General features: G+C 38.4%; 1 protein-coding gene across 3 annotated transcripts in view; it reads left to right on the forward strand.

Moving 5' to 3' along the window:
* GNAS (GNAS complex locus) overlaps positions 1-24,842 on the forward strand; it is a 171,398-nt gene that overhangs the window by 105,816 nt on the left and 40,740 nt on the right. For all 3 annotated transcript variants that reach the window (XM_064521578.1, XM_064521580.1, XM_064521579.1), the window contains 3 exons: positions 2,316-2,370; positions 2,452-2,571; positions 23,826-23,923. In XM_064521578.1, coding sequence (XP_064377648.1) covers positions 2,316-2,370; positions 2,452-2,571; positions 23,826-23,923 — 273 coding nt within the window. The remainder of the gene's footprint in view (positions 1-2,315; positions 2,371-2,451; positions 2,572-23,825; positions 23,924-24,842) is intronic.

Genomic DNA, 24,842 nt, shown 5'->3' on the forward strand with positions numbered 1-24,842 from the left:
GGCAGAGTGTGGATGCATAACAAGTTCGTTAGGACCTAGCTGAATATTGGAGGCAGAATCGAGCTGGAGAAACTGCTTACACTGTCAGTGATGAACATTTCCTGCTTTATAGTGTTATTTACTTTTTTCTTTCTTTTAATACAGGAACTTTTTTTAGAAGTCAAGTATGACTGATGTTTTTGCAAGCATATGTGCCCTAACTGAAAAATGCAGTGTTTTTACACCTACCTTAAGTCTTGTTAAGTGGCATAGAGAATTTCTTAAGTCGTAGGGCAGTGGAAAAGATTGAAGATGGGAAGGAAGAGGGTGAAAAGGCCTCAGTTTCTCCCCTTATTTCCTGTCTTATTTGCTTGCCTTAGTTCAGTGCTTCTGGCCTCTCCTGGCTCATTGCCTTGTTCCCATCAGCAGTGCCAAATCCCTGAAGCAAAAAACTGGTAGTCTTCAGAGACGGTGGCTGGGGAAGAAGGTGGTCTGTAGGTAGAGCCAGAATTCCACCGAAACCAAGAATTTGCATCTGTTTCATGATTTATTATATCTCTTTCTTTTGGCATCAAGCTTCGCTGGTGCTCCTTGCTCTGCCCGAAAGGCTTGAGAAGGTGCGTGGTGGTCGGTGGTGAGGAGCCGATGCTCGCGGAGATGCGTTTCTCAGTTCGGCATTCGGTTGCCGACTCAGGCATGCTCGCTACGGTAGCGAAGTCGTCCTGAGCGAGATGATTTGATGCTGCTGTTTGCTTTCCATCTGCAAGAGCAGACCTCGCGTTGCCGTCGTGTTTGAGCAGCTGGAGAACGTATAGCAAGATCCTCCAAGTCTAAAATGTCACGTAGCATGCAGCTAGCATGGTGCTGTCCTCGTTGTCCTATCTTTTCCAAAAGTCGTATTAATCCTTGGCTTGATAACCAAAATTCCCACCCCTCGTGGACGTCTGTCTGCCCTGGTATTTAAGCACTACGTCTTTTCTGCTGTTCTTCTGCATTCTTGATTGGTGAACCTGCTTTCAGTTTCACTTTGTTTTGGTGATTGTGAATAATTGTAAAAAGGCAAAAGTAATAAAAAGCATTTGCAATACAAGTACTAACTCAGTAAAATGAGGTTTTCAAGCTGTGGTCTGTACACTGGAAAGTGTGAGCACTGCCTTTTAAGGGATAAAAAAAGCAAACTTACTGTTAGTAGCTTTAATTCTCTGTTCAGGGTACTGTACTGGAAAATGCCCAGAGTTTTCAAAATGAAAAATCTTAAAAATAATTGGTATAAATATTCAGATAATGAAAGTGTTTTGTAAAACTAATTTAATGAAGATTAAAAGGTCACTGAGACAATTTAGTTTTCTTTTTTCTTTCTTTTTGCAGTAATTACATGGCTAACTTGGTTTACCTCAAAGTAATAATTTTATATTGTGTGTAGCCAAAAATTAATAATGTAAAAAAATTTGTCATAGTGCTCTACAATTAAGTTACAGTTTACAAACTCTAAACTAGTAGTATCTTTAGAGTGCGAATTCCTGGTTATACCAAATGTTTGACTATGTATTTCTTGTGACTGCAGTATTTAGCATTGAAAATAACTCCTGTCAGATTTGCAAACAGCATGCATAAAGAACAAAACAAATATAATAGAGGCGGTAGTTTACACCCTAGCTTGCTTGAGCCTGTTACGCCTTTTAATTTGGCTGCCCTTAATCCCAAATGAAAGTGCTCACATAGAGTATTCAGAGTGCTTTTCTAGCCTACTCTGCTTGTAGTTAAAAGATAATTGTACAAATTTTCATTAGCCCTTTATTATTTATTTTAGGTTTTATGTCCAAACTGCTAGTTTGAACATCTCTGTCGGGTTGAGTTTTTGCTCTAGCTTTTTCTGCTCTCACGTTGTTTTCATGCTTTAATTTCTGTGTACCTTGCGGTGCTTTGGTCTCTTTTCATTTGTTTCTGCTTTTGGTAAGTTGCACTTTTTTTTTCTATTTATTTCCAGTTTGTGCTTTTCTAAATAACTTCCAAGTATTTCTAGTATTTTACATTCAAGTGAATCAAAATCTGCTTGATTTTGTAGAATGTCGTAGTTCCATTTTGTTCAAGTCTGCAGTAAGTTTTTATTTAAGCATAATTAGATACTGACTTTTGAATACAAATAGATGCTATTAAGTAGACAAGTTGTGAGATATTTAATTGGGTCTTTCTACAGAAGTATTCAGTGACTGAGAGTAGTTTAGTCAATGTTAACAATAAAGTTTAAATAGAATACTTTCATATTTGTGTTCTGCTTCAGAAAGATTTTCTGCTTTTATGGCTTATAAATTCAATTGTATATTTTTTAATTGCAGGGAGAAGAAAATGAAAATTCAGGATATTAAAAACAATATTAAAGAAGCTATAGAGGTAAGCTTACAAGCCACTGTTTTTAACTGTTCGAAGCTAACTGCTCAAACACACTCGGTAACAATATTTTTCTCTCTGTAGACAATAGTGACAGCAATGGGCAATTTGGCACCTCCAGTTGAACTAGCCAATCCAGAGAACCAGTTTCGAATCGACTACATCTTAAATTTAGCTAACCAGATAGACTTTGATTTCCCACCGGTAAGTAAACAATTCTAATTGGCTGCAGTCATGCTTTTTTTTTTTTTTTTGCAAATGATTATTTTTCACCCTGCTGTAGTAAGTGTTTATAAAAACCGGTGTGCCACTCTTTGGGAATTGCTACGGTAGGTGTCTTGAGTGAGTGCTAATCAAACAAAGTGTGTAGCAACACAGCTCGAACATTCACATTGATCTTTCATGAACACAAAGACCCTTGAAATAATCAGCTAGTTCCGGCTGGCAGCAATGTCTGGATATTGCTGGGAATCGCCCTGCCCAAAACGGGGGAAGATAGGCACAGCAGTCAGTGGTGACTAGGTGGCATTTAGAGATACTGTATTTCTTGCTTTTGGAAGAATAGTAGAGTTTTCTTGCTGATTCAGGCGTGCTCTGTGACAGCTCTGTCAGCCAGAATTTCTGTGAAGCTTCCCCATAGCGTGTCCTTGCCCATGACCCTCCCAGTGCTAGTTAATGATTCCAGATCCCAGCAGCCCCAGAGTAAATGCAGAAAGTAAAAGTATTTGTTTGACGATGCAACTTTGTGTCCCCTCAGTGTGACTAGCTTGTACTGTATCTCAACCAGGCAAGATACTTTTATTAATTACTGTGAAGTACTTGTAATAATACGGTAGTGTGATTCCAAGGCTGTATTCTTTCTTTCTCTCCCTCTCCGTCTGCAATGCTCCAGAGGGCTGAGGGCAGGAATTGTTGTGATGTGTCCAAATCACAATCAGTTTATACCACAGTTTGGTTTCCAGTAGTAGTCAGCACCAGATGCCTGAACGGAAAGTGCATGTGCAAATAATAATCTGATGCGGGATAGTTTGCACCGCAGCAAGGTTGTGGTGACTCTGATTTATAACCATTGACCAAGGCAGTTATCTCTTGCAACTGTTACCACTTCTGAGAATTTCTCTGCTTCTGTCATCCTTTTTTTTTTTTTTTTTTTTTTTTTTTTAATAAAGTACCTTGTGTATAAGACGAAAGTCACATCTTACTAGCACTTAGATGGAAATACTGGGAGTGTGATCTTCAAGTCCCGTAATTTTAAAGGTTCAACAAACTCAGAAGGGTTGACAGAGAAGAAGCGTTGTTATTCTGTAGCCCACAGAGTATGATATTAATCATTTTAGCCTAAAGATCTTAAATTAGTCTATTTTGAGATTTTTGACTTGACCCCTCTTCAATTTTGGCACCTCTTCTACAGTTATGCACACAAATATTTGGTCCTTTCATAAACAGTCTTCCCTTTCAGGGAAGTGGGGGCAAAGAATTTCATGTTTTGAAGATAGTTTTAGAAGAATATTCGAGAGAAAAGACAGCAACTCCTTACTCCACCCTGTGTGCTCGAGTTGGCTGGGTGCCTGCAGCTCTCGCGCTGCCCATTGTTTTGTGATAGTTCAGGTTGGGATCTGCAGCAATGTCCTCACCAATTCCTGTGACCTACCTCGTACTGAAATACTTGATTTTCTCTTGTCTCTTTTATCTCAGAGAGATGCATTCAATAGGACTGCAATGATTTTGTGTGTGTGTCTATTTTGCCCCTGGAAGCAAGGGGTAGTAGTGTAGTGGTAAGGACGAAGCCCAACATGTGTACACGTGTGTTAATTTAAGTCATGCGAACATGCGCTGAAGAACAGTCAAGAGATCTGACCTGCTGTGCCATTCTGTTTCAATCTGAAATGAGTTCTTCTTGGATAGTCTTTCAGCTGTGTGTTGGTGGAGGTTTTTTCCAGATGACAAAAATATTTTGCATGTGTTTGATACAAGAAAGAATATTCAGTATGAATTATAGCGCAAACCCTTCCTAACAAAGGTGGAGGCCTTCTTGTAGGTGGTATTTGCTAGTAAGGAAGCGTCAAAGCCAGCAGCCTGGCTTCTAGCCATATCTGTTTAGAGGAAAGAACTGTTTCACAGTGATCAGTAATAGCCTGAGATTCTCACAAGATGAAATATGTTAGGGACTGCAGCGAGCTGCCCGCAGCGGTGCTGTACTTGCCTGTCCTGTGACGTGCATGACCCGTTTGGGGACCCCGGAGCTGGCGCGACAGCGGGATGCAAAGCAGACAGAGCTTCCCAGTGTAGGTGACTGTCACTGGGTAATCTCTGGTATTTTATGTGCCGTGTTGGTGGTGTCTAAAGAGAAGAGATATTCTTATCAGTTCTGTAAATGATTTCAAGTCCAGAGAGGAATCTCTGAAAATGACATGTCAAATGGCACACAACTTCAGGAATAAGAGTTGTACAGGGTAGTAGTCAATAAAAGTAGTTTTTTCTTTCCTGGAGTAAAAGTATAGTGTTAAAATTTTAAGCCCTGAGTCTACAGAGGTTTAGCCACGTGCTTAACTTTGGCTAATGGCAAGTTTCATTGACGTGATTAAGGTTAAGTATTTCATACATAAATGTTTGTAGGGTTGAGGTTTGGAACTGGATATCCATTAGCCACCAATTTTGAAGGAGTGTTACTGGCTGTCTCTGTCCTCAGTGATGATACAAGCTAAAATGTACCTGATTTCTGAGTTTATCTGCAGGTAGGTTATAGTTCTTTGGCACCTGCAAAACTGAACCTGAATGTTAATTATGTGTATTAAATCAAGTTAAGGTGCAGAATGTCCCTGGATGCCAACTGAGTGCATAGTACATGAAATACAAGATCCATGTTGACTTTGTTATAGATTAATTAAAAGCACTTTAATCAAAAAATAATTTCCTGTAAGTGGAAAGAATAACCTTATGCTAGTTATACATCAGAGTAACTCTTCACTGTATGTTTAATGTTATTTAACAGAACGACGTCTAATTCATTTGTTTGGTTGCACGTATTCCCAGGTCACTGTTCGATATGTGCTGCGCTTGGTATATACTGTAATATGTGTACTCACAACTCAGCAAATTTAAAATAATAGTTAAATATTCAACAGTCAGAAGAAAATAAAAGAGATACTGAAATGCAGTTATTGAATTACATTTTTTGTTGGTGCCTGACTATGCTGGTTGGTATCAGGTACGAACCAGCTGTGTTTTTTCTGTAGCGCATGATTTTAGCCAGAGGCACCAGCAGGATGTTCACGGAGTCGGGAAGAGCGGGCACGAAGCTCACGGTGCCCTTTTCGCCTTTCTGCGCCTCGTGCCAGCAGGGAACGCGCGTAATGCCGCGGTGGCAGAGTTTCCTGCAAGTGGCTAGTCAGCATGCTTTTGGGGAGGAAAGCGGTGAAATGCCGCAACAGCTGAGCCCCTGCCGTCTCCGGCAGCGCTCCGCTGGGAGAGATTCCTCACCGGCAGCTGAACTGCTCCCTGCATGCGTTAGTGAGGCGAAAGAAAGGAGGGGATTTTTTAGTGATATTTAGCAGGATGGTTTGAGATTTGGGACTTGCTTTCTGTCTCTCCCGTTTTCTGGGTGAGGAGTTGTATTTCGGCTGTTAGGAGGCCGTGCTTCCCTCGGTGCACTGTCCGGTGCTGAGCGAGGCCGTGAAGGTGAGGAAGGGAGACGGAGCAGTCGTGCACAGAGGAGAGGTGCTTTCAGGGCTACGAGGCCTTTTTAATTGTCTGAAACTGTCATTCATATTTTTCTAAGCACTGATTTAGTAAGCTGTGCAGAAAGCAGTGGTTCTAAGTACTGATTCAAAACCCAGCAGAAATTTAGCACTGGTATTCTGCTTTTGTGTTTTATTTTGATTTTCTTTGGTTGTTTTAAATTGTACTGAGGCCACCTAATTTCTTTTCCAACTGCAGAAGTTTTTCTTTAGAATATAAGAGGCATCATTCTTTTCCCATAACATGAAGGAGTAGTTTCAATGAAGAAGTTTAAAATATTCTCCAAAGACTTCAGAATTATCTGTTGTACATACAGGATTAGAATTAACGTTTTCTCAGCATGATGTCCAGTGGGATGTGAAAGGCAGAAGAAAGACTAAAGGAAGCATAAATGTAGTAGCTTTACAGCACTGTGATGGTGGTGTAGGATCTGGCTCTACATCTCCCTGGGATTCAGACAGCAACTGCTGTATTCTGACACTGGCGTTCTTTTCTTCTTCTGCGGCTCCATCTGCTTGCTTTGCAGTTTCTGACTTCGAGGAAATGTGTGTCATTCCTGTATAGTGTACAGTATTACATTTAAAAAAACCATGAGTTAAAAATGATGTCGATACAGTGCAATGCTAGATTAAACATTCCCTTTAAAACTGAAAAATTAATGTGTTAGAGACTTCTAATTCAGTACACTTGGTATTAGGCAATTAAATTTTTTGAATACAAGTAGTGGCATATGGAGAAAGGACGATAGTAGTGCTTACTGAAAGGAGTTCTGTCTGCACAATCATGCTGATGATTTAAAGTATTGAAGTGTTTAATAGATTTTTTTTTTAGCCTGATTTTTTTTTTTTATTTCACTCTTGCAAAATAAATACTTTGAACAGTTGATGGTCCAGTTTGTCTTGTCTTCGGTATGTTTTCAACAGGCAGTTTCTAAAATTCAAATGTAAATTAGAAAAAGAAAATGCAAATTGTGTGACTGAAGGGATTGGTAAAGACTGGAGAACCTTTTTACTTTTGCAAAGTTACGCGATCCAGCCTGAGAAATTGCGAGAGTTCTGTGCGATAGCCATGGACGATGCCCGTGCAAAATGAGATGTTTGCAGTCGCTCTGCAAATCCTCGATCTCTATCATCACACACCTGTCCTGTGTAACAGTGAAGAGGTAGAATATCTGAACACGCAAAATCAGTATGTGTAAAATCACAGTACAGTATGATAGAATCTAATTAGTTTTACAGAAGCATCTGAAAAGGTCGGCTAGATTTAAGTAAGAATACGAATAAAGTTGCGCTGGTGCAAGAATAATATTCAGTCCTTTAGATGAGAACCAAAACCCACATCTTTCAAATTTTGTGCAATGATCATTTCCCACCTTTAATTCCCCCAAAAAAAGAACTATTATCCATCCTTCAGCTGCACTATACATATATAAAAAAAAAAAATTAATAACACTATATATAATTACTTTAGTACCCTGTCTCCTGGTGTTAACTGTTTATAATGATTATTACTTTCTATTTTTCAGTCAATTCTGGGAAACTTGCTTTTATTTACTGAATGAAAATGTGCCAAAAGCTTCAAAGAGTTTGACGGTTTCAGTAGGGTAACCTGAAATGTGGAAGTACAACCGGCTGGAAATATTTGTTGGATATCATAAAATCAGTGTGTTAGAGGATGTAAAGGTGACATCTATCTTGTGAAGAAAGAGATTTTTCTAGAGTGAAGAATAGAGGCTACTTCAAGGTTAAAAATGGCCATGTCAGAAATTATTTAAAGGGCAGGTGTCACAAGTTACACACACGCTGCAGTACACACGTCTTCTGCCATAGCTGTATTGGTTGGGATTGCATGAAAATAAATAAATAGTCCTTATCTGACACTTTTCTGCTGGAAAAATCAACAGTAAATAAAAGAAAAACATGTAAGCACAGCTTCAAACTGCAAATAGGATGTTTTGCTAGCGTTGTTTATGTTGTCTGGAGAAATATTAGTGATGATGGTAAAATATCTGTGAACCAGTATAAGTCACGTAAAAGGATTTTGCAGGCGTAGATACCTGGTGAAAACTTTTGTTTTTGAACATGGGAATATTACTCACCTAAAATTTTAGTATTTTTAAGGGTAGGAACACAGGTATGTTGAAAACCTGCGGAGAATGCTAATTAGTAAAATTCTAAGCAAAACAACTGAATCCTAAGCTCTTCTTTTTATGTGAAGTATTTTCTGCCTTAGCTCATTGTGGGTTTCTAAAATAGCATGAGGACATAGTATCTTCAGGGGTAATTTTACCAAATACTTTGCCTCTTTTTGGTGTACAATCTGTCATTATTATTAGATTTATTGCATAGTCTTTTTCTTAGAGCAGGGTGGAATGGAAATAAGAGAACTCTAATCGGCGATGCAGAATCTACTGTTCGTATGGATAGCACGGGTAAATATTGTGGTTATTATTCTGTTCACAGCATTGGGAACGCCTTCTGGCTAAAATGATGGGACGTTCAATGATTAAGTCTTGTCAAAGAAGTCTACCCCTGACAGTTTGAATGAGCACTGAGAATAAGGGAGAGAGCATGCCTTCTCCAGAGAAGTACTGAGACTACAACTCTGGTTTTTCTAAAACATCACAGTGCCAGTTCTTTATGGAAGATTATCTTTTTTAAGGAGGATGATTATCCTTGCCTTTTATTCAAGTTGAGTTTTTATCGTGTTATTAAATTGCCACTGACCAGTATGATGGGTTTAAGCAAGGAAAAAGGAAGTTGAAGGAAAAAAATACTGAGTTCATCAAACTGAACTCAGCTGAGATAGCTGAAGAATTTAATTATAATAATCAAGTGGATTGTAAATATGCATTAGTTAAAGCCTCAGAAATGAGGTAGTCGTCTTTCTCTGTGGATTTATTGGCTCAGATCTGAAGGCACGCTGGAATTACTGCTGTTGGGCTTGTGTTTTACAATTATAAATAGTATTAAGCCAAAGAAATTTGTAGATGGTTTATAAATGAAGAAATGAAGTGTGCTTATCTGTGAGACTCTCTAATGAAACAAGTAGAAAAGTTGGTTTGCTTGAGCAATTTGAGATCTTACTTGAGTTTGTGCTAAAAGTGCTTTATTGGGTATCTTGCACTAGCTAAATCCCCTAGGGTTAAGTTTTACTCTTTAATTTTCTGTGTAACCAGATTAACACGTGCTTTACAGGGACAGCATGATGTTCAAGAACAAAGATCTTGCAAATCAAAATGTGAAGCTATCGTTACCACTTTTCCATGAGGTAAAATGCAAAATAAAAGCAAACGATGCTCATGGCTGAGGGTTTCAAATGGGTTTTCCATCACTATTGTCCTTTGATGCATGGTGATGCAGGTAAAACACAGTTGTACCTGTATATTTGGAATGTCAATAATCAACTTCAGCCAAAATTCCTGAGGATTTTTGATAATTCTGCCTAGCTCTATATCTGTTTCAAATACGTGGGTGATGTTAGCTGGGTTAGGGATGGTGTTTTTATTCCTGTTCTGCATACCAGACAGTGGTTAGGATATTTTCTCCATCCCTAGTACCAACTATAATAGTGGCCTCTTTCTCATCCTTTTCTTTTTGCTCTTACTTTTGGGAAGAGGAAAGGAAATGCTCTAGTTGTGTGAGCATTTTTCTTTCCACGAGCAACCAGTTTGGACCAAGCTGCCAAATAAAGCCTATTTATTTTGGGTCATAGTCCCATTATAATTCTCTGGTTTTAATAAAATATTCAAAGAAACAGAACAGTATTTACCACCGCCTATTTTTAATTGATCTGGACTCAGATGAGTCAGAGTATCTCCTGAAAATGCCGTAATAACTTTGGAAAGGTTGCATTCAGAAGGTAGTAAAACCAGAATATTAGCTTTTGGAATAAGGAATAATTGTGGAATTACTCCAGCGTTTGGCTCTCTAGATCAAGGAAAATGTATATTTAGAGAAGGGGTGATTTTCAGGGTGTGCTGCTGGTGAAATTGTCTGCAGGTCTTTTGGTCCCGGTTTATTTTTTATTACACTGCTCCATTGTAGTTATTTTGACTCTCCCACTGCCACTGCTGCTGAATAGTTTTACTATGGTTTCTGCGTGGTGGCTTTGAGGCCGGTTTCCCCGCCGCCGGCCGCAGCCTCAAAGGCCGCTCGGCTTCCCGGCTGGCCGCAGCCATCAGTCCCTCGCGCCGTCCCGGGGCACTCTCACCTGCCCCAAAACCTTCTCTTGGGTCCCCATAGTAAATCAGCCCATTGAACCGATCCGTGTTAAAAATAACCCGAGGAACCCTTCCTCCCTCTCTCTTCTATTTTGGGGAGGTTATTTTTAACAGCTTTGAGGCCTGGTTTGTGACGTGGCCCGCAGATGGTTTGGTGCAACCCAGGTGGTGCAAGTTGTGGTGCCGAGTGGCAACGAGCAGCTGGGTTGGAGGTGGGGTAGGAATTCCTCAAAATGGTTTTGGCATGGAAATCCTGAAGAAAATATAGCCTCAGTAGGAAGAGGTGTGAACTGGGCGCTCTTTGCTCCCCAAAGTGTCCCTTAATTATGTAGGCAACAGGATGAATTTCCCGCTCTCTCTGTGTAGTTGTGCACCCTGATGTGTATAAGGATATATATATTATTATTATTCCTGTCTTAAGTACAGCATGGAAGAGGAAAAAGTTTCGAGTTTGACAGCTTCACTAGCTTTATAATGTAATGACAAACATGCTCACTTTAACAGAGTTTTCCATGAGACTGTCTCAAATGTCGTAGGTTTGAGGTGTGGAAGTAGGAAAAATGCTTTCTGTGCTGGATATGCCGATGGGAAGCCAGGAAAGAGCTGGTTTTCCCGGGTGCCTGTGTAATCCCACGTGGGGTTTGGGTAGCTATCACAGCAACAAAATTGGGCGCTTTTACTGTTTTGGGCGAGTCACTTTTCTGTCCTGTGTACTTTTTTCTGCCCTGTATGTCTTGTCATCTGTGAAAATAGTGGTAATATGTGTGTCTTGGAAATTTATTTAAGCATCCTGGGGTGCAAAACTGGTTTTTTTTAAAAAAAGTGGATTTGCAATGTATTTCAATGCAAGATTTTGTTGATTAAAGGAATGGGAAATACTGCGGTATCAGGGAAGTGGTGTGATGCTAGAGCCTCTGCAGTAGTCTTCATTTCCCCTTGTTTAAGTCTCCATTACCTTACCTTCACGGAGCAATTCCTTCTAGGTGGGCTTTCAGATAATCCAGTTTAGTCTGTTTACCTGACCAGAGTTTAACAAGACTGAAACAAGGCTATTTTTCCTATCCTTTCATCATAGAAGTCAGTTCTTGAATACTGATTAATTGGAGCGTTCTTTGGGAGCTTGTTAGCATAGGGACTCTGAGATAGACAGGCACTTTAATTCATTTCTGTTTCTCGTAATTGAAACGTGTAGTTACTAATTATTTGCAGATGACTCTCAGGAAATCTTCGATTTTTGTCCACACGGATGGATGATACGAAACTTCTTTGCTGCAGATGAATGGCAATATCCTGCCAACCTGCCTGTCTAAAGTAGAAGGTCACTGATTTTTCAACTTCGGCTTTTCTTCACATTCAGCCTTAGGTTTTAGTTAGGATGTGAACTAGCCCTTTGCATTATACTAAGGACTACTATGTTGACACAAAGGTTTTTTCACGTAAAGTAGTATCTGACTTAGTTGGTGAATAGAGATTATTTTGATAAGTAAAAGCCAGTATTGTTAGAAAACTTAGTGCTTTGGTTCCCAAATGAATTTCTGCCGGCCATCTTTTTGACAGCAGTTGTCCTAGTTGCTGTTCCTCGGAAGGGCAAGGTTTCGGGTGGGCGGGAGGTCCCTGCACTGGGTAGGCGCATGATGCCCGCTAGCAGCCGGGGGCGAAGTCAGTGCAGCCGCTCCCAGCAGCATGCACGTCGCTGCGCCCGTCGCTTCTGGTCCGTGAAGCAGTAATGACTTTGGTAATTATGTAGGAGAATCCGTAATTTATGGGAGTTTTTTTTTCTTTACTGAGGGAGAATTTGATTTTCAAAAAGGTGGTTCTGTAGTAAAATATATAATCAGAAACAGCATGTGCCTATACAGTAAATCTTTAATATAGGAGGATATTTCTTTTTACACCTGAGTGTAAAGCTATTTAAATGAAGTGAAAAATATTCAGGCCATATATGTATTGACTGCCGAAGTTTTCCAGAAATTCAAAACACTGACTAGGAACCTGGGCTTTGTTGAAGGGAAGAAACATCCGTAGCTTCCTGTAGAAAAAAATAATACCACTCTAATGCATTTAGTTTGCTGCAATTCAGTAATTTGTCATTAGGAATTAAAAAAATAGAGTAGCTTTTTTATATGAATTGGAAAAGAAGTGTCCATGAAAAATACAGAGTCACTGCTTCCACAAAGCAGAACGCTGTAGTGACTAGAAAGAATTACTTAATTCACCAGCTACAAAAAACAGCTTCCTTTTTAAAACATATTTTGATAGACCTTTAACTAGAATTATTTACTGAATGAAGTTAACATGCTCTTTTCCTTCATGTAAATGGAACTTTCCAAAAGAAGCTATGCAAAGTTCATGGATAAAAAGAAAATCTAGTAAATAAGAAAATGGCAATTCATATCTAGTATGAAGTTTTAAAAAAAAGTAAAAATAATTCTTAAACATTGTTAAGATATAAAATAGCGTACATCCATTTATACCATATTCACCTGGTTAGCAAAGTCGCATAGAAAGACTGTAGGTAGCTGGAAATCAACATGTTTGATGGATGCTAGCTAATGAGCATAAAGCTTTGAAAATATCAATTAAATATTATGCAGTCTAGGTTTGATTTGGATAATTTTTCAGTATATATTTTTGCTTTAATACAAAATTCAGTTTATCTTGTTCTATAGTAATGAAAGTGACTGATTTGTGTGAATTTTTCTAAAGTCCTGTCCCTATCTTCTTTTCCTCAAATATACGTTGTCTGCTAGTTTTCACCTTGTTTTAGGATTTTTTTTCTTTTCTTCCCAAGGCTTAATTTGTAACAGAAAACTCAAGAATCTTTTTTTCTGAAGAATATTTAAAAAAAAAAAGAAGTGGAAAGATATAAACTAGCACTATCTTTAAAGCAGGTATTTAATTATTGTTAAGCCTGCATTTGGTAAAACAGTTTGTTTTTAGGCCAGTGTTTCAGAAGGACAGTGAGAACATGATGCTTTTCACTTATAGACTAAATTACAAGTAATATGTATTTAAATACAAAAAAAAAATGGCTTGCCCTTCTGACTTTGATGAGCAGGAATGGGAGGAAACGTAAGATCTAAGCAGCCTTCCTAGCGAGCATCGCTTTTCTGTATAGCGATGAGTCTCTTGGCTGCTTGCTGCAGTACGTCCTGCTGCACCTGAGCTGTCTTAAGTGGGGCAGCGTCTGCAGGAGCAGCTCTTGCCCCTCCTTGCCATAATCCAAATCTCACTGCCTGTAACAGCAATTTCTAACTGCGGTGAAAATGGAGATGCTATTAGTTCATATGCTTCAGTTTGCTTCATGCATTATATAAAACATATTTTGTGCATGAAGTGAAGATGTTATCGTTTAGAAAATTGTAGGAATGTGCCCTTTGAATTGTGCAGTGTTTTCACTCAGCTATTCGTGTAGTTCAGCAGAAATCCCGTGAAGTATTTCCGTAAATCCAGAACTTGTAGATGATGACACTATCTGCACATCTTTTCCATAGTGTAGTCATTTTTTTAGTACAAAAATAAAAAAGCCTTTATTCTGCTTTAGTATTTCTTTAATTAGCATCCAGAGTAATTGCTAAATGCTTTGTTCTGCATTCGTATTTTTATCCAGTAAACTCCCACTAGACAGTATTTATAGGCTCATAAATTCACATTTAGAAATTCATTTGAAGAAATTGTGACTTAATTCCTATTGATACACCTTCTTTTGCTTTCCTTGCAGCATTCTTAAAGTACAACAGAGTAATTCAATTTATGTTGAAATAAAAGTGCTGTCTACTGGATTAAACAGTAAACAGGCATAAATTTAATACAGAAATTCTTAAGCTTTTTCTGGTTTTGATCACAGTGAGAGACTATCACAAAATATTGCTGTATGTTTAGATTAAATAAAATTTCAGCCCCAGACCCTGTGTGGCATTGCAGCTGTTGGAAGGGAGAACACAAGACAATTTGCATGTTGCCCTGTGGATGTGTTTTTGGGCAATAAAAAAAAAATGCCTTCTGGGCAAAAAGTGTTTGTAACTTACAAAGACTAGGAAATGTGATGGTAAACATACCTCTAAAAAATCTTGAATATGGAATTTTAATTTAATTTGATTGTCTGAGATGACTAAAAGATGAGCTCACATTAGCATGAAAGTAGCTACAAGGAAGAAATGAAAACTGCTGTGGTCAACTTTACATTTCGATTCTTTGAAATGTTCTTACACTGCCACGTTTTGGTTTCCAAACTCTGCATGGGATATTTATATCCCAACAAAACTCTTTTCCTTTTTAAACTGTTAAGTATGGCTAATGCTCTTAGATTATAAGGCTGGCTGTTTTGAGGAGGAATTTAAATGCTGATTAAGCATTTTCATTTACACATCAAAAATATTTTCCCACACGTCCCTCTCTGCTAAATTTAAAGTCATCTTTCATCATTCTGGTACAAAATACAATATAGCGTAGTGTTGCAAAGTTGTGCAGGATAACCATTTTGCATACAGTCGTCTGTGATTTCCCAAAAAGCGACTGCAAGGAAGGTGCGGTCAACTCGCCTTTGGAGGGTCAGCGTTCTCAGAAACCTTCCAGACTTCTTATGGCTTTTGATGGCATCAGTAAAAGCATCTCCAATGGAGAACAGTTTTATCTTTTTCTTTATTTAATTACGTTCTGTGTATCACTGTAGGTATTTTGCTTGGGTTCAGAAAGAACAACTAAATGAAGCTGGATTTCGCTGTACTCAATGTAAAAATATATATTAGATTTTAGTGTAAAAATATGTATTAGATTTTAAAGTAGCTTTCTGATCAGAAATAGTAATTATTTATAATTATAATTATTTATAATAGTAATTATTTATAAGCACGTAGCTAAACTATCCTATAGTGCTGATGGAAATTTCTGGCCAAAATAAAGCTTTTCTCCCTAACCTGGAAGAGGGCATTGAAGTTGCAGCATGGTTCTGTGCTCAGCCCGTTGCCTGCGATGCTCCTCCGTCCGCTGCAGTTGCGTAACGCAGGAAGGTCACTTGATTGGACCATTTGTTTTAAATTTGTTATGTATTTATTACACAAAAAGCAACTAAATGACGTAATATCAAGGACATTTTCCAAATCTGAATTTAAGGCTCAAAGGAAATTTCTCAGAGGTTTTATTAAACCTTCCTTCTTAGTCAGAGGTCTGTGAAAATAGCTGGCTGTTGCAGTGTCGCCATTACCTCCCTCTCCTGCCCCAAGAGAGAGCCGGAATGGTATAGGAAGCTTTCTGTGAGCCTTTTATGCTATCACTACGTTTAATTCATTAATGAATTGCCTTCTTTCCAAGTATGAGTGTATTCTGAAGAAGCCGAGAAATATTGTTTCCTTGGTTTAAAATTACAGGGGAATTTTGACAAAATGGGGAGCAGAGTCCACATCTGCCGACTTCCCTCTTAATGCCTTAAGCAAAAGCGCGTTCTTTCTCTGTAACAAGAGTGATACATTTTTAAATAAAAGTTGTGAGGAAGAATTAAATCTGAGCAATGCTCAGATATCACCAAATTAGTCTTCTGTGGTATCTTGTGAAAGATGCAGTAAAAGGGAAATATTGTGGTATTATGCCAGTGAGGCCTTTCAGCCAAAGGCACTTGGTCGATAAAGGGTATGGGCTTGTGTGGGGACCCCTTCTTTTCAAATCCTGACGTGTTCTGAAACTCTTAACAAAGGGGGAAAAATAAAATTCAAACTTAACAGGAGTTTCTTGAACATAATTCCCTTCTCATCATCCATCCGTTCCTCTCCTTGCAGCCACGTCTAGTTCAAGTTGTGCTGCTAGAAGTGTGATGATAGATGCTGTAAGCAGAAGCCCAAAGTGTTTCAGCATCATTCTTGCTTCTAAACATGAAAAAATATTGATAAAGAGGCTGTCGCGTTGCTGACTCGGGTATGGGAAGTGCTGAGCGCTCGGTCCTCTCCCAGAGTTTTGTGTTCAGCGCTGGCCTCGTGCCAGGGGCTGGAGACTCTCTTCAGCTCTTTGTAGGTATGTGTTTCCTTTGCGATACCATCGGCATGTTTTCCCTAAAATAGCAAGCAATAATTAACACTTGTTCACACCATTAGGAATGCAGATGTTTCCCTATCCAAGTAAGTGGCTTATACTGTCTCTTTTGACAGATTTAGCATGTTTTAGTGTCCCTGCCCAGCTGTAGGGAGACTGGCAAGGTGTCATGGGTTGCGTTTAGCGAAATGCGGCAGTGCTGCTGGCTGTCATGCGAGTAAGCTTCATGTGCCCTCACTTTTTTGAATATGTAAAGGAGTGTGAAAACAATGGTCAGGGTTATTTTTAAATGCTGAACTCCTTGGGAAGGGAATGTCTCCAAGATGCAGTTTTTCGGTTAGAACCCAAGTTTGCCCTTTCCTCCCTAGGTTTGTGAAGGGATGACCCGTTTAAAACTCTTATTATGAAATGTGCCGTTCTATGGGACACTGAACTTTGCCCAGGAATTGAATCCCAGGTTTAACCACAACATTGTGTAATGGTTGTACACACCTCAGAGTAGGTAGGGATTTTTTTCAGTGGCATTGACTTTTGCTGGAATTGGTAAATAAGCTGTTCTAATGGCAGAGCCACCCTACATTATATGTTACAAAAAAAAGGTAATGTTGCATGTCCATGCGAAGGCTCCTGTGAACACGGTGTCATAGTTGCAATTACTGTGCCAACCTTTTTCCCTGCCAACGTCCTAATGCCTATAAAACATTGCTTCATAAACATTTTTTAAAAAGTCCCTGGAGTATTTATATATTTGGAGGGAACAAAGCCTTGTAGACAGTATGTCCAGTTTTTCTCTTCGTTTTCTACTATTTTATCCTTTTAGAATGCCTCTCAAAAGCTGGTCTTGGTTCCTTATTTTTTCCCAGGCCTGGAGTTTGTCTCTTGAGGATATATATTTTTTTTAACAACCAAAAAACTTACTCAACCTCCTCAAGTCCTTTAACACTTTCTCTGGTTTGACTTTTAATAAAGCCGCTGTTTACCTGGCTGTTGTTTACTCAACTTGTCTAAGTTTTCTAATAAAAGTAGGTTTTTAACTCGATTAGACTCTGCGTTGCTCCTTCCCTAATCCAAAATTCTGCAAGTAAGATCTTTCTGGAATGCAGTACAGTTTTCCGTTCATCTCTCGTACATGATGATTTCAGCTGATGGAGTTTTTTTTTCCTCCAGAGGTCTGCTCAAATTCCTGTAAGCATGTACAAGCAGTTTAGAGATGTTGCCTATTGATTCATTATATTGGGAAACTTTCAGCAGTTGGAGCAAAGGGTCTTCTAGTAAATAAAGCAAAGACTTAAATACATGTCTTTTCACATGAGTATGACTTTCTAAGTATTGCAATGTTATGGTATGGTGAGAGACAGTTCTTCCTAGCCATCAGCAAGTCATGGTCCCTGATACTTCACTTATCTAAAATAAGACCTAAGGAGGTTTTCCCAGGCTGTGGATTTTCTCATAGTTTTTATAGATTCACAGAAGCATAGGCTGGTAGTTAGGGATTATGCCCAGAATTCAAACTATGTCCCTTCCTAGTGTGAACACGTTCAAAGTCAGGCCCCGCTGGTTCTGTCTGGATTTGTGGTACACTGGTGTAATTTTACTGTTCTAAACACGGATTTTTGCCTCTTTAGAGTTCTTTAGTTCTTTTTACACATGAAGAGTGTAAAGTCTGGTCTGGTGGCACATAAATGCTATAGTCTTAACATAATTCTTAGCAACTCACTTCTCACCTTACTTGGTGATGCCATGCTGTCATCAGTTACATTGACTTTTGTTGCTTTACCCAGCTTCAGCTATAGTTTAAACAGTGTCTTGGGTGTGTGTTGTGTAACTGCAATTGTTGTGGCTCCCCCCGCCCCCCCCTTTTTTTTTTTTTTTTGGAAAATGACTTAAATTGAATATCTTTTCAGTTTTAAGCCCACGTAGGGCAAGAATGGATAGTATGACCACAGTTGGCAAGTATTACAGATTGTTTGGAAGCTCACATTTAAATCTTGTTTACCATAGAATATCATCTCAGGCCCAGTTGTTATTTAGTGTTTTTTGTTTATTTTACCTGTTTTATTAAGAGTTCCATTATATAGCGCAAGGGAAACCTGTGATGCTGCTGTAGAACGTGTTACATGAGAATGTGCCAACAAATGAATCAGTGTTACGGAAACGAGACAGGCATGTAAGGACTAGTTTTCTGGCTATTTCTTTCCAGGAAACTTGCTTGCTACTTCTGGTTAGTGTTGCCTAACACATTGTTTTTGAAGATCTTACACAAATTAGAACTACTTAATTCAAAAAAGCCTCTGACTGACTTGATTTTTCTGGTGGCCTCTGAAGCCCCTTTGTCACCGAAATGCGTAACGGAGCTTGTGTTTCTCCTTGCCTTCCCTGTGAGCACCCTGGGCTGTGCTCCATGCCTCAAGGGGAATGCTGAGAATTTCCTAGGTTGTTGTTGTGGTTCTTAAGTATTATTTCACAGTCTCGATTAGTAAAAGTATAATTTTGTATGTGTATGTGAGAGATCAAAATCTGTTTTAGCAACTAGCTAGTATGTCTTAATTCCAAAATCAGTTGTTTTAACATAAATGGTCTTCTAATACAGCTAGAGTGGAGCTCTGTAAGCCTGGTTTACATTTCAGCAGCTTTTCACTGGTGAACACCTTCCTGGTTTCCAGTTGCGTACACTGGGTCAGAGTCAGTCCCTAAAAGCATGAAGATATTTTTCGTATGGTCTAAAGACAAAAGATTGCTTAGGAAAGGATGTTCGTACTTGGCTGTCACAAGTTAGGTAGTTGAGCCTTTCAAAAAAAAAAAAAAAAAAAGAAAAGAAAAGAAAAAGATTACTGTATTAAAAAGCAGTAGTTTTTTATTACTCATCACTTGCTGTAGATCCTGATTTTGAAATGCCAATAAAAAATTTCAAAGAATGTGGACTTGAATTTTTTTTTTTCCAACCCACATGGACAGTTAATAACCATATTGAAAAGGTTGCGTAAATATTGCTGGTTACCATTCAGATTAGCAGGACAGACAGGAACACAAGTCTGCTTTGCAGTATTCAATATTTGAGTGCTAATTTGGCCTAACGAGGCAGAAACACTGATCATTATTCCATTATTATAATGCAGACATTACCTTGGGGTTTCAGGACTGTGCCAAAACGTGGGGAGGGCACTTCTGAGGGGCTTGCGACTGTCCCGTGGAACTAGATCCCAGGCTGTTTCTGCTAGGACCAGGAGCTGCATTTACTTTTCTTCCCATTTAAGAGCCTCATTGCAGGAACTACTCCAAATGCTTTTTCCACAAGGTATGATGGAATTGATAAGTGGTTTGAAAAAACTGTTTTATTTCAGTTCTTTACTGGAATATCACGGTTGCAGTAGGAAGTAGTAGTGGGAGTGTGTTGTGTCCTGTTTTTGGTGCCCTTAGGAGATTCATCTTCCACAGATGGCTGCGCCTTGGAGAAAGAGTGTTTGATTGTCAAGACATTTCAGCCTCTTTGGTATGAAATTTGAGCATTTCTGTGTTCTGTCCATGCCTTTTCATTGATGTGAGCCCGGGTAGATACAGTAATATTAAAAAACAAATGGTATAAGGTAAGAAAGTCTAGATTTAACATACAAGGACAAGCTGCCCATGGCCATTAGTAAAGAAAACTGGCACAAGAGGGCAGTTTGTCTGCAAATGAATAAAAAGGCATCCAAGCTCTAGAATAAACTTTTTAGCGAATGACCTCTAAATAAGGAGAACACTGGGTTACTCTGGCATCTTAAAACATCATATACTGAATAAACCAGGGAAATTATCGATTACATATTTAGTAAAATGTGAATAACCCAGGAAATTAATGACAGTTCTGCCTACTTTTTTTTTTCATACAGACTCTTTAGGGTAACCAAATTCAGGGAGAAGAGGAATTGTTAAGGAGAAGTGAGCAAAAGTACAAGAGGGGAGAGACCATATAGGAAAGGGAATCCATAAATATTTGTTCAAACTTCATATTCTGGGTAGAGCCCAGAAGACAGAGTTTTACTATACTGTGGCATTTTTCATTAAGGCACTGTTTCTTTTCACTTGAAATATACATTTGTAGCTGATGAATAATTTTTATGCATTACTGCAGTGTCTATAAACTTATCTTTTAGTTATTTGCTTGCTTACAGATGTGAGGGGAGAAGAGGGTAATTTAGGGACATATTTAAAGATAATTGGCTTGGCAGATGCTGACCCCAGTTTGAGGTAGATGTCTATTTTAGACAAATTGTTCAAATAACTGTCTGAAGTCTGGTGCAACTTGTCATCTTTGGATGAGAAATTTGAATGGTTTATGTCCATCCAATTTTGTTGTTGTTTCAACAGAGACTTTTCGTCCAATTGCCAATTCTATTTCTTTTTTGACTAAGACAACTTCCCAGTTTTGTAGTTAATAACTTAAGTGAGTCATAAGATGTTCTATATTAGTAGACTGCTTCTTTTTTAAATAAATGAATAAAGCCACAGCAAGACGGATTTGGTTCAAATACAGTGAGGTTTCAGAGAAATCTCTCTCTCCTCCTAACTTTCTCTTTCTATCCCGTTTTGCTTAGGAAAGACATTTTCCTCATTATCCTGTGCTGTAGTTGAAGACTGAAAGTAGTTGACTGGTCTCCCAGCTGGAGGGGAAAACTAGGAGGACTTGGAAATGAAAGCATCAAATGAGCGTAACTCCAGCAGTGGCAGATAGAAAACCCAGCATTAGAATTAAGATTTCGGTTTATCTTTGACTTCCTTTAACAGCAAATGGTCATATAAGCTGTTGATACTTAAAATTGCACCAAATCTTCTTATCTATTTATGAAAGAAATTAAGCTGGTCTTTTTGTTCATGAACAGAACATAAAAGGGGGAGACAACTGAAAAGATATAGCTAATACTATATATAAACTTTCAGGGGGGTGGGAGGGAGCAGGAAATTCCACCGTAGAGAGTATTTTTAGACATGTCGTGTGCATTTGTGTGTATGCACAGCTAGTGACTTCAATAGCAATAAAGGTGAGACCAAATTTGCATTTCTTAGGCTGTTTCTGTCTTTAATATTCACAATTGTTCACTCAATCCCGTGTGCATCTTATACCTGTAAAGAAAGGTGGAGGTTTGAAAATCCACTGAATTTACTTTAAGATACCGTTAGGCATTTTTAAGATGCCATTTAAAGCTTCAGGTACAGTTTAGGTGTTAGTTAATATTCTGGTAGGAAAGTGATTTTTTTTTTTCTTTTCTTTTCTTTTTTTTTTTTTTAAAGACATTTTCAAGTGAAAGTCGCATTTGGTTGTGACCCCTTTCTTTTTACCACGCTGATAGTAAAAGAATGCGAGACACTGATATCCCGAGAGAGAGAAGGATTCCTAAGCTACGTCACTGGAGGGACCTTGAAGCAGTAAAACGGCTATTTAAAATAATGCATTATTTTCTGTAAAATATTCCCCCCCCCCCCAAAAAAAAGCTATATCACAGCTAGTACAGCTAGTTCATATGCTGTCCTAGATGCAGAAAGGATGATTTGGAATATGGCACCTGAGCCAGTTGATGCTCAGAATAAGAGTATTTAGTCCAAAACACTCAAAAAGCTTTGAGATACAGCCAGGAGAAGTCCATGGTCACTGATAAAAGTAGTGCGCGCAGTGATCTGTATATTTAAATTACTAAGCTCCAGTTCTTCTTGCTAAGTTTATTCAAAAGTTTTTAGATTGATAGCCAGAAATATGTGTATGACATGCACCCATGCTGGAGCCAAAGTGCCTCTTTCATATGCAGAAAATAACGGTCTTCTGGTTGTATTTTTATACTGGTCTTGCAAGTTCAACAAAACTGAAACATTGCATTTTAGATTATCTGCTTTCCTATCTTGGTTTATAATATTTAAGGCTGGTATAATCAAAACACCATCTAGCTTCATATCACCGTATTTCTTCTGAAGTTAGTGTGCCGTTACACTGCAAATGAGAAAATTCTGTAAAGCCTTGGGGTTGTGTAGTAAGATACAGAGGTCTGCAATTAGTATGGTCCTGTTACCATGTTGTCCCTAGAGATCCCCACTAACTTGGAAAATGCAAAACAAGTGAAACCTACTCATCAATTGCCCTAAACATTTTGCCACATTTTAAATTGAAGGGCTGGATTTTTTTTAATTCGTAAGTGGATTTCTGACATTTCCAGGGCTGCAGATTGGAGCAATATATCATATTCAGTTTAGAAAAAAGAAAAACATTTTTATCCTGGGCTGATTTTGCAGACTTCAGAGCAGGCTCGATTTTGCTGTGGCCGAGACTAAGTGCATCCAGAATATATTTTTAATTTATGGAAAATTAGCTTTCAGCAGATAAAGTAAAACACAGCTTTGGAATAATAATGTGTGTCTTTCTGTGAAAATTATTGTGCCAGTTATGAATACGTTATATTTTTTTAGGTGAGGGAAGTGTTCATTTTTAATCAAGACAATAATCAAGTATAGGCAGTCACCTTTGCTTATAATATCCTTGTCACACGTTTCTGAATCCCTCTTGTGTATCTCTATCATACAGAGAAGGACTCACTATGGGACAAAACATCAGACGAGAGGTGTTTGTTGTTGCCATTTTCTTACGTCCTCACGGCATCTTTTGTTCAATTCCCACCCACACCTCGTGTATATAGTTGGTTAAATTACCACTGCAAAGAGTTGTTAATGAGGCCTCCTTGAACTCTAATCTGTATGTACATGAACAACAGATTTAAAAAAAAATGAAAAATGACCTGTAATTGTTATTATATTTAATGGCTTTATATAAAGGTAGTATTTTCTAAAGCATGTTAATTGCGTAGGAACCACCATTCCATTCTTTTTTAAAAAGAGATTTGATTCTTGGGAGTTTATTGAGAAATTTTTCCAGATGCAGGTACTTTTGGAAAGCTTTTGAAAATGTTGACCTGAATCTGCTGTTTAGTTTTCCTTAGCTTTAGAGGTTGCAGAGAGAGTGATCTTCTATGAGCACTTTTTGTTCTTTTAACACTCTACAGTTCTAAATTAAATTTAATTAGGTAGTGAGCCTCCATATCTTACGGATAAAATAAATAATTTATTGTATTTGCTACCTTTATGTAAGAATTACTGAAAAGCAAATATAGTGTCCAGTGGAATCATAAATTAAAGAGCAAACATTACCAGACAGGATTGCTCATGAAATACCGACAGAATTGTCCCTAATGAAAAATTAACCCTTCTCCAAAGAGTCAAAATATAGTTGGACTCAATAAAAATGATTGTAAAGCAGTTCTTTAAGTTATAAAGTGCTGTAAAGATAAGACGATTAAGAAACCCAACTGAACTTGGAGTGAGTTTCTAAAAGATCTCCAAAGTTTGCTGTTAAATACGCTACCGCTTATCATCTGTTCCGGTGGTAACGATGTGTTACCCTGTGCCGGTTTTCTTCATGCGTAACCTGTTTTTGCTGATTGTATTTTTACTCTTTCAGGAGTTTTATGAACATACGAAAACACTTTGGCAAGACGAAGGTGTGAAAGCCTGCTATGAGAGGTCTAACGAATATCAATTGATCGACTGTGCACAGTAGTAAGTATGGTTTCTGTTCTGCTGTATTTCGACTGCTACGTACACATTTTGTCCTGGATGTTAGTAACCGAGTGCTTTGGATGGTCCTGGTGCTGGCTTCTGTGGTACCTTTGAAGAGAAGGAATGTATGCTGTACTGTGGATTTCTGTTAGTTAGCCATTCAGACAGCTAGCAAAAACTGGCTTTTGGTTAGACACCTAGTAATACCTATATTGAAAACCTTGCAGATGCTTTCAGATGGTCTTAACACAGACTGAGACCTTAATAAAATGGACAACTTTAGCCTTTCAGAGTCCGAATTTCCTACTACTTCCGCTTAGACCAGATTCCTTTCCAAATGAGATAAACTTCAGACACTGCAGCAAGTGTTAATAGGTGGGAAAGTACGTTAGCGTGAAACAGGTCCACGTTTGTAGCTTTTGCTTTTAGCACAGTTTATTTATCTGAAAACAAAGAGATGGCAGCAACGAGAAACCTGTGATCAGTCACCGGGACTTCTGCTTGTGTGCCTTCGCGCACATATCAGTGGGTGATTCATTCCCGTCTGCTATTTATACTACTGTGATAATTAGTATTGTCATGAGAGAGACTGCTGCATGTTTGCAGTTATTTATCACATGAAGTAATACAGTATAGTTCAGAATTTTATTATTGCAATATGTTTGTCATAATTGTGATGATTCCTGGTGTTTTCATTATGTATGTTCAAGAATTGCAGGGCTTAAATGTGGAATATTAGTGGCTAAAACAGCTCTCTATTAATTTACACTCTGCTTCTTCTGGAGAAACTGAAATAAGTTTAATAGTCAGGGAAATGCAGGCTTCTCCTTTCGCATGATGATGGAGGACTGGAATTTGTGTGTCTGCTACTGAGTCTCTTAAAAATGAAAGCACGTGAGACGAAATAAAATTCATAAGG

Source organism: Dromaius novaehollandiae, chromosome 16 (genome assembly GCF_036370855.1).
Source record: "Dromaius novaehollandiae isolate bDroNov1 chromosome 16, bDroNov1.hap1, whole genome shotgun sequence".
In the NCBI taxonomy this organism is placed as follows: Eukaryota; Metazoa; Chordata; class Aves; order Casuariiformes; family Dromaiidae; genus Dromaius; species Dromaius novaehollandiae.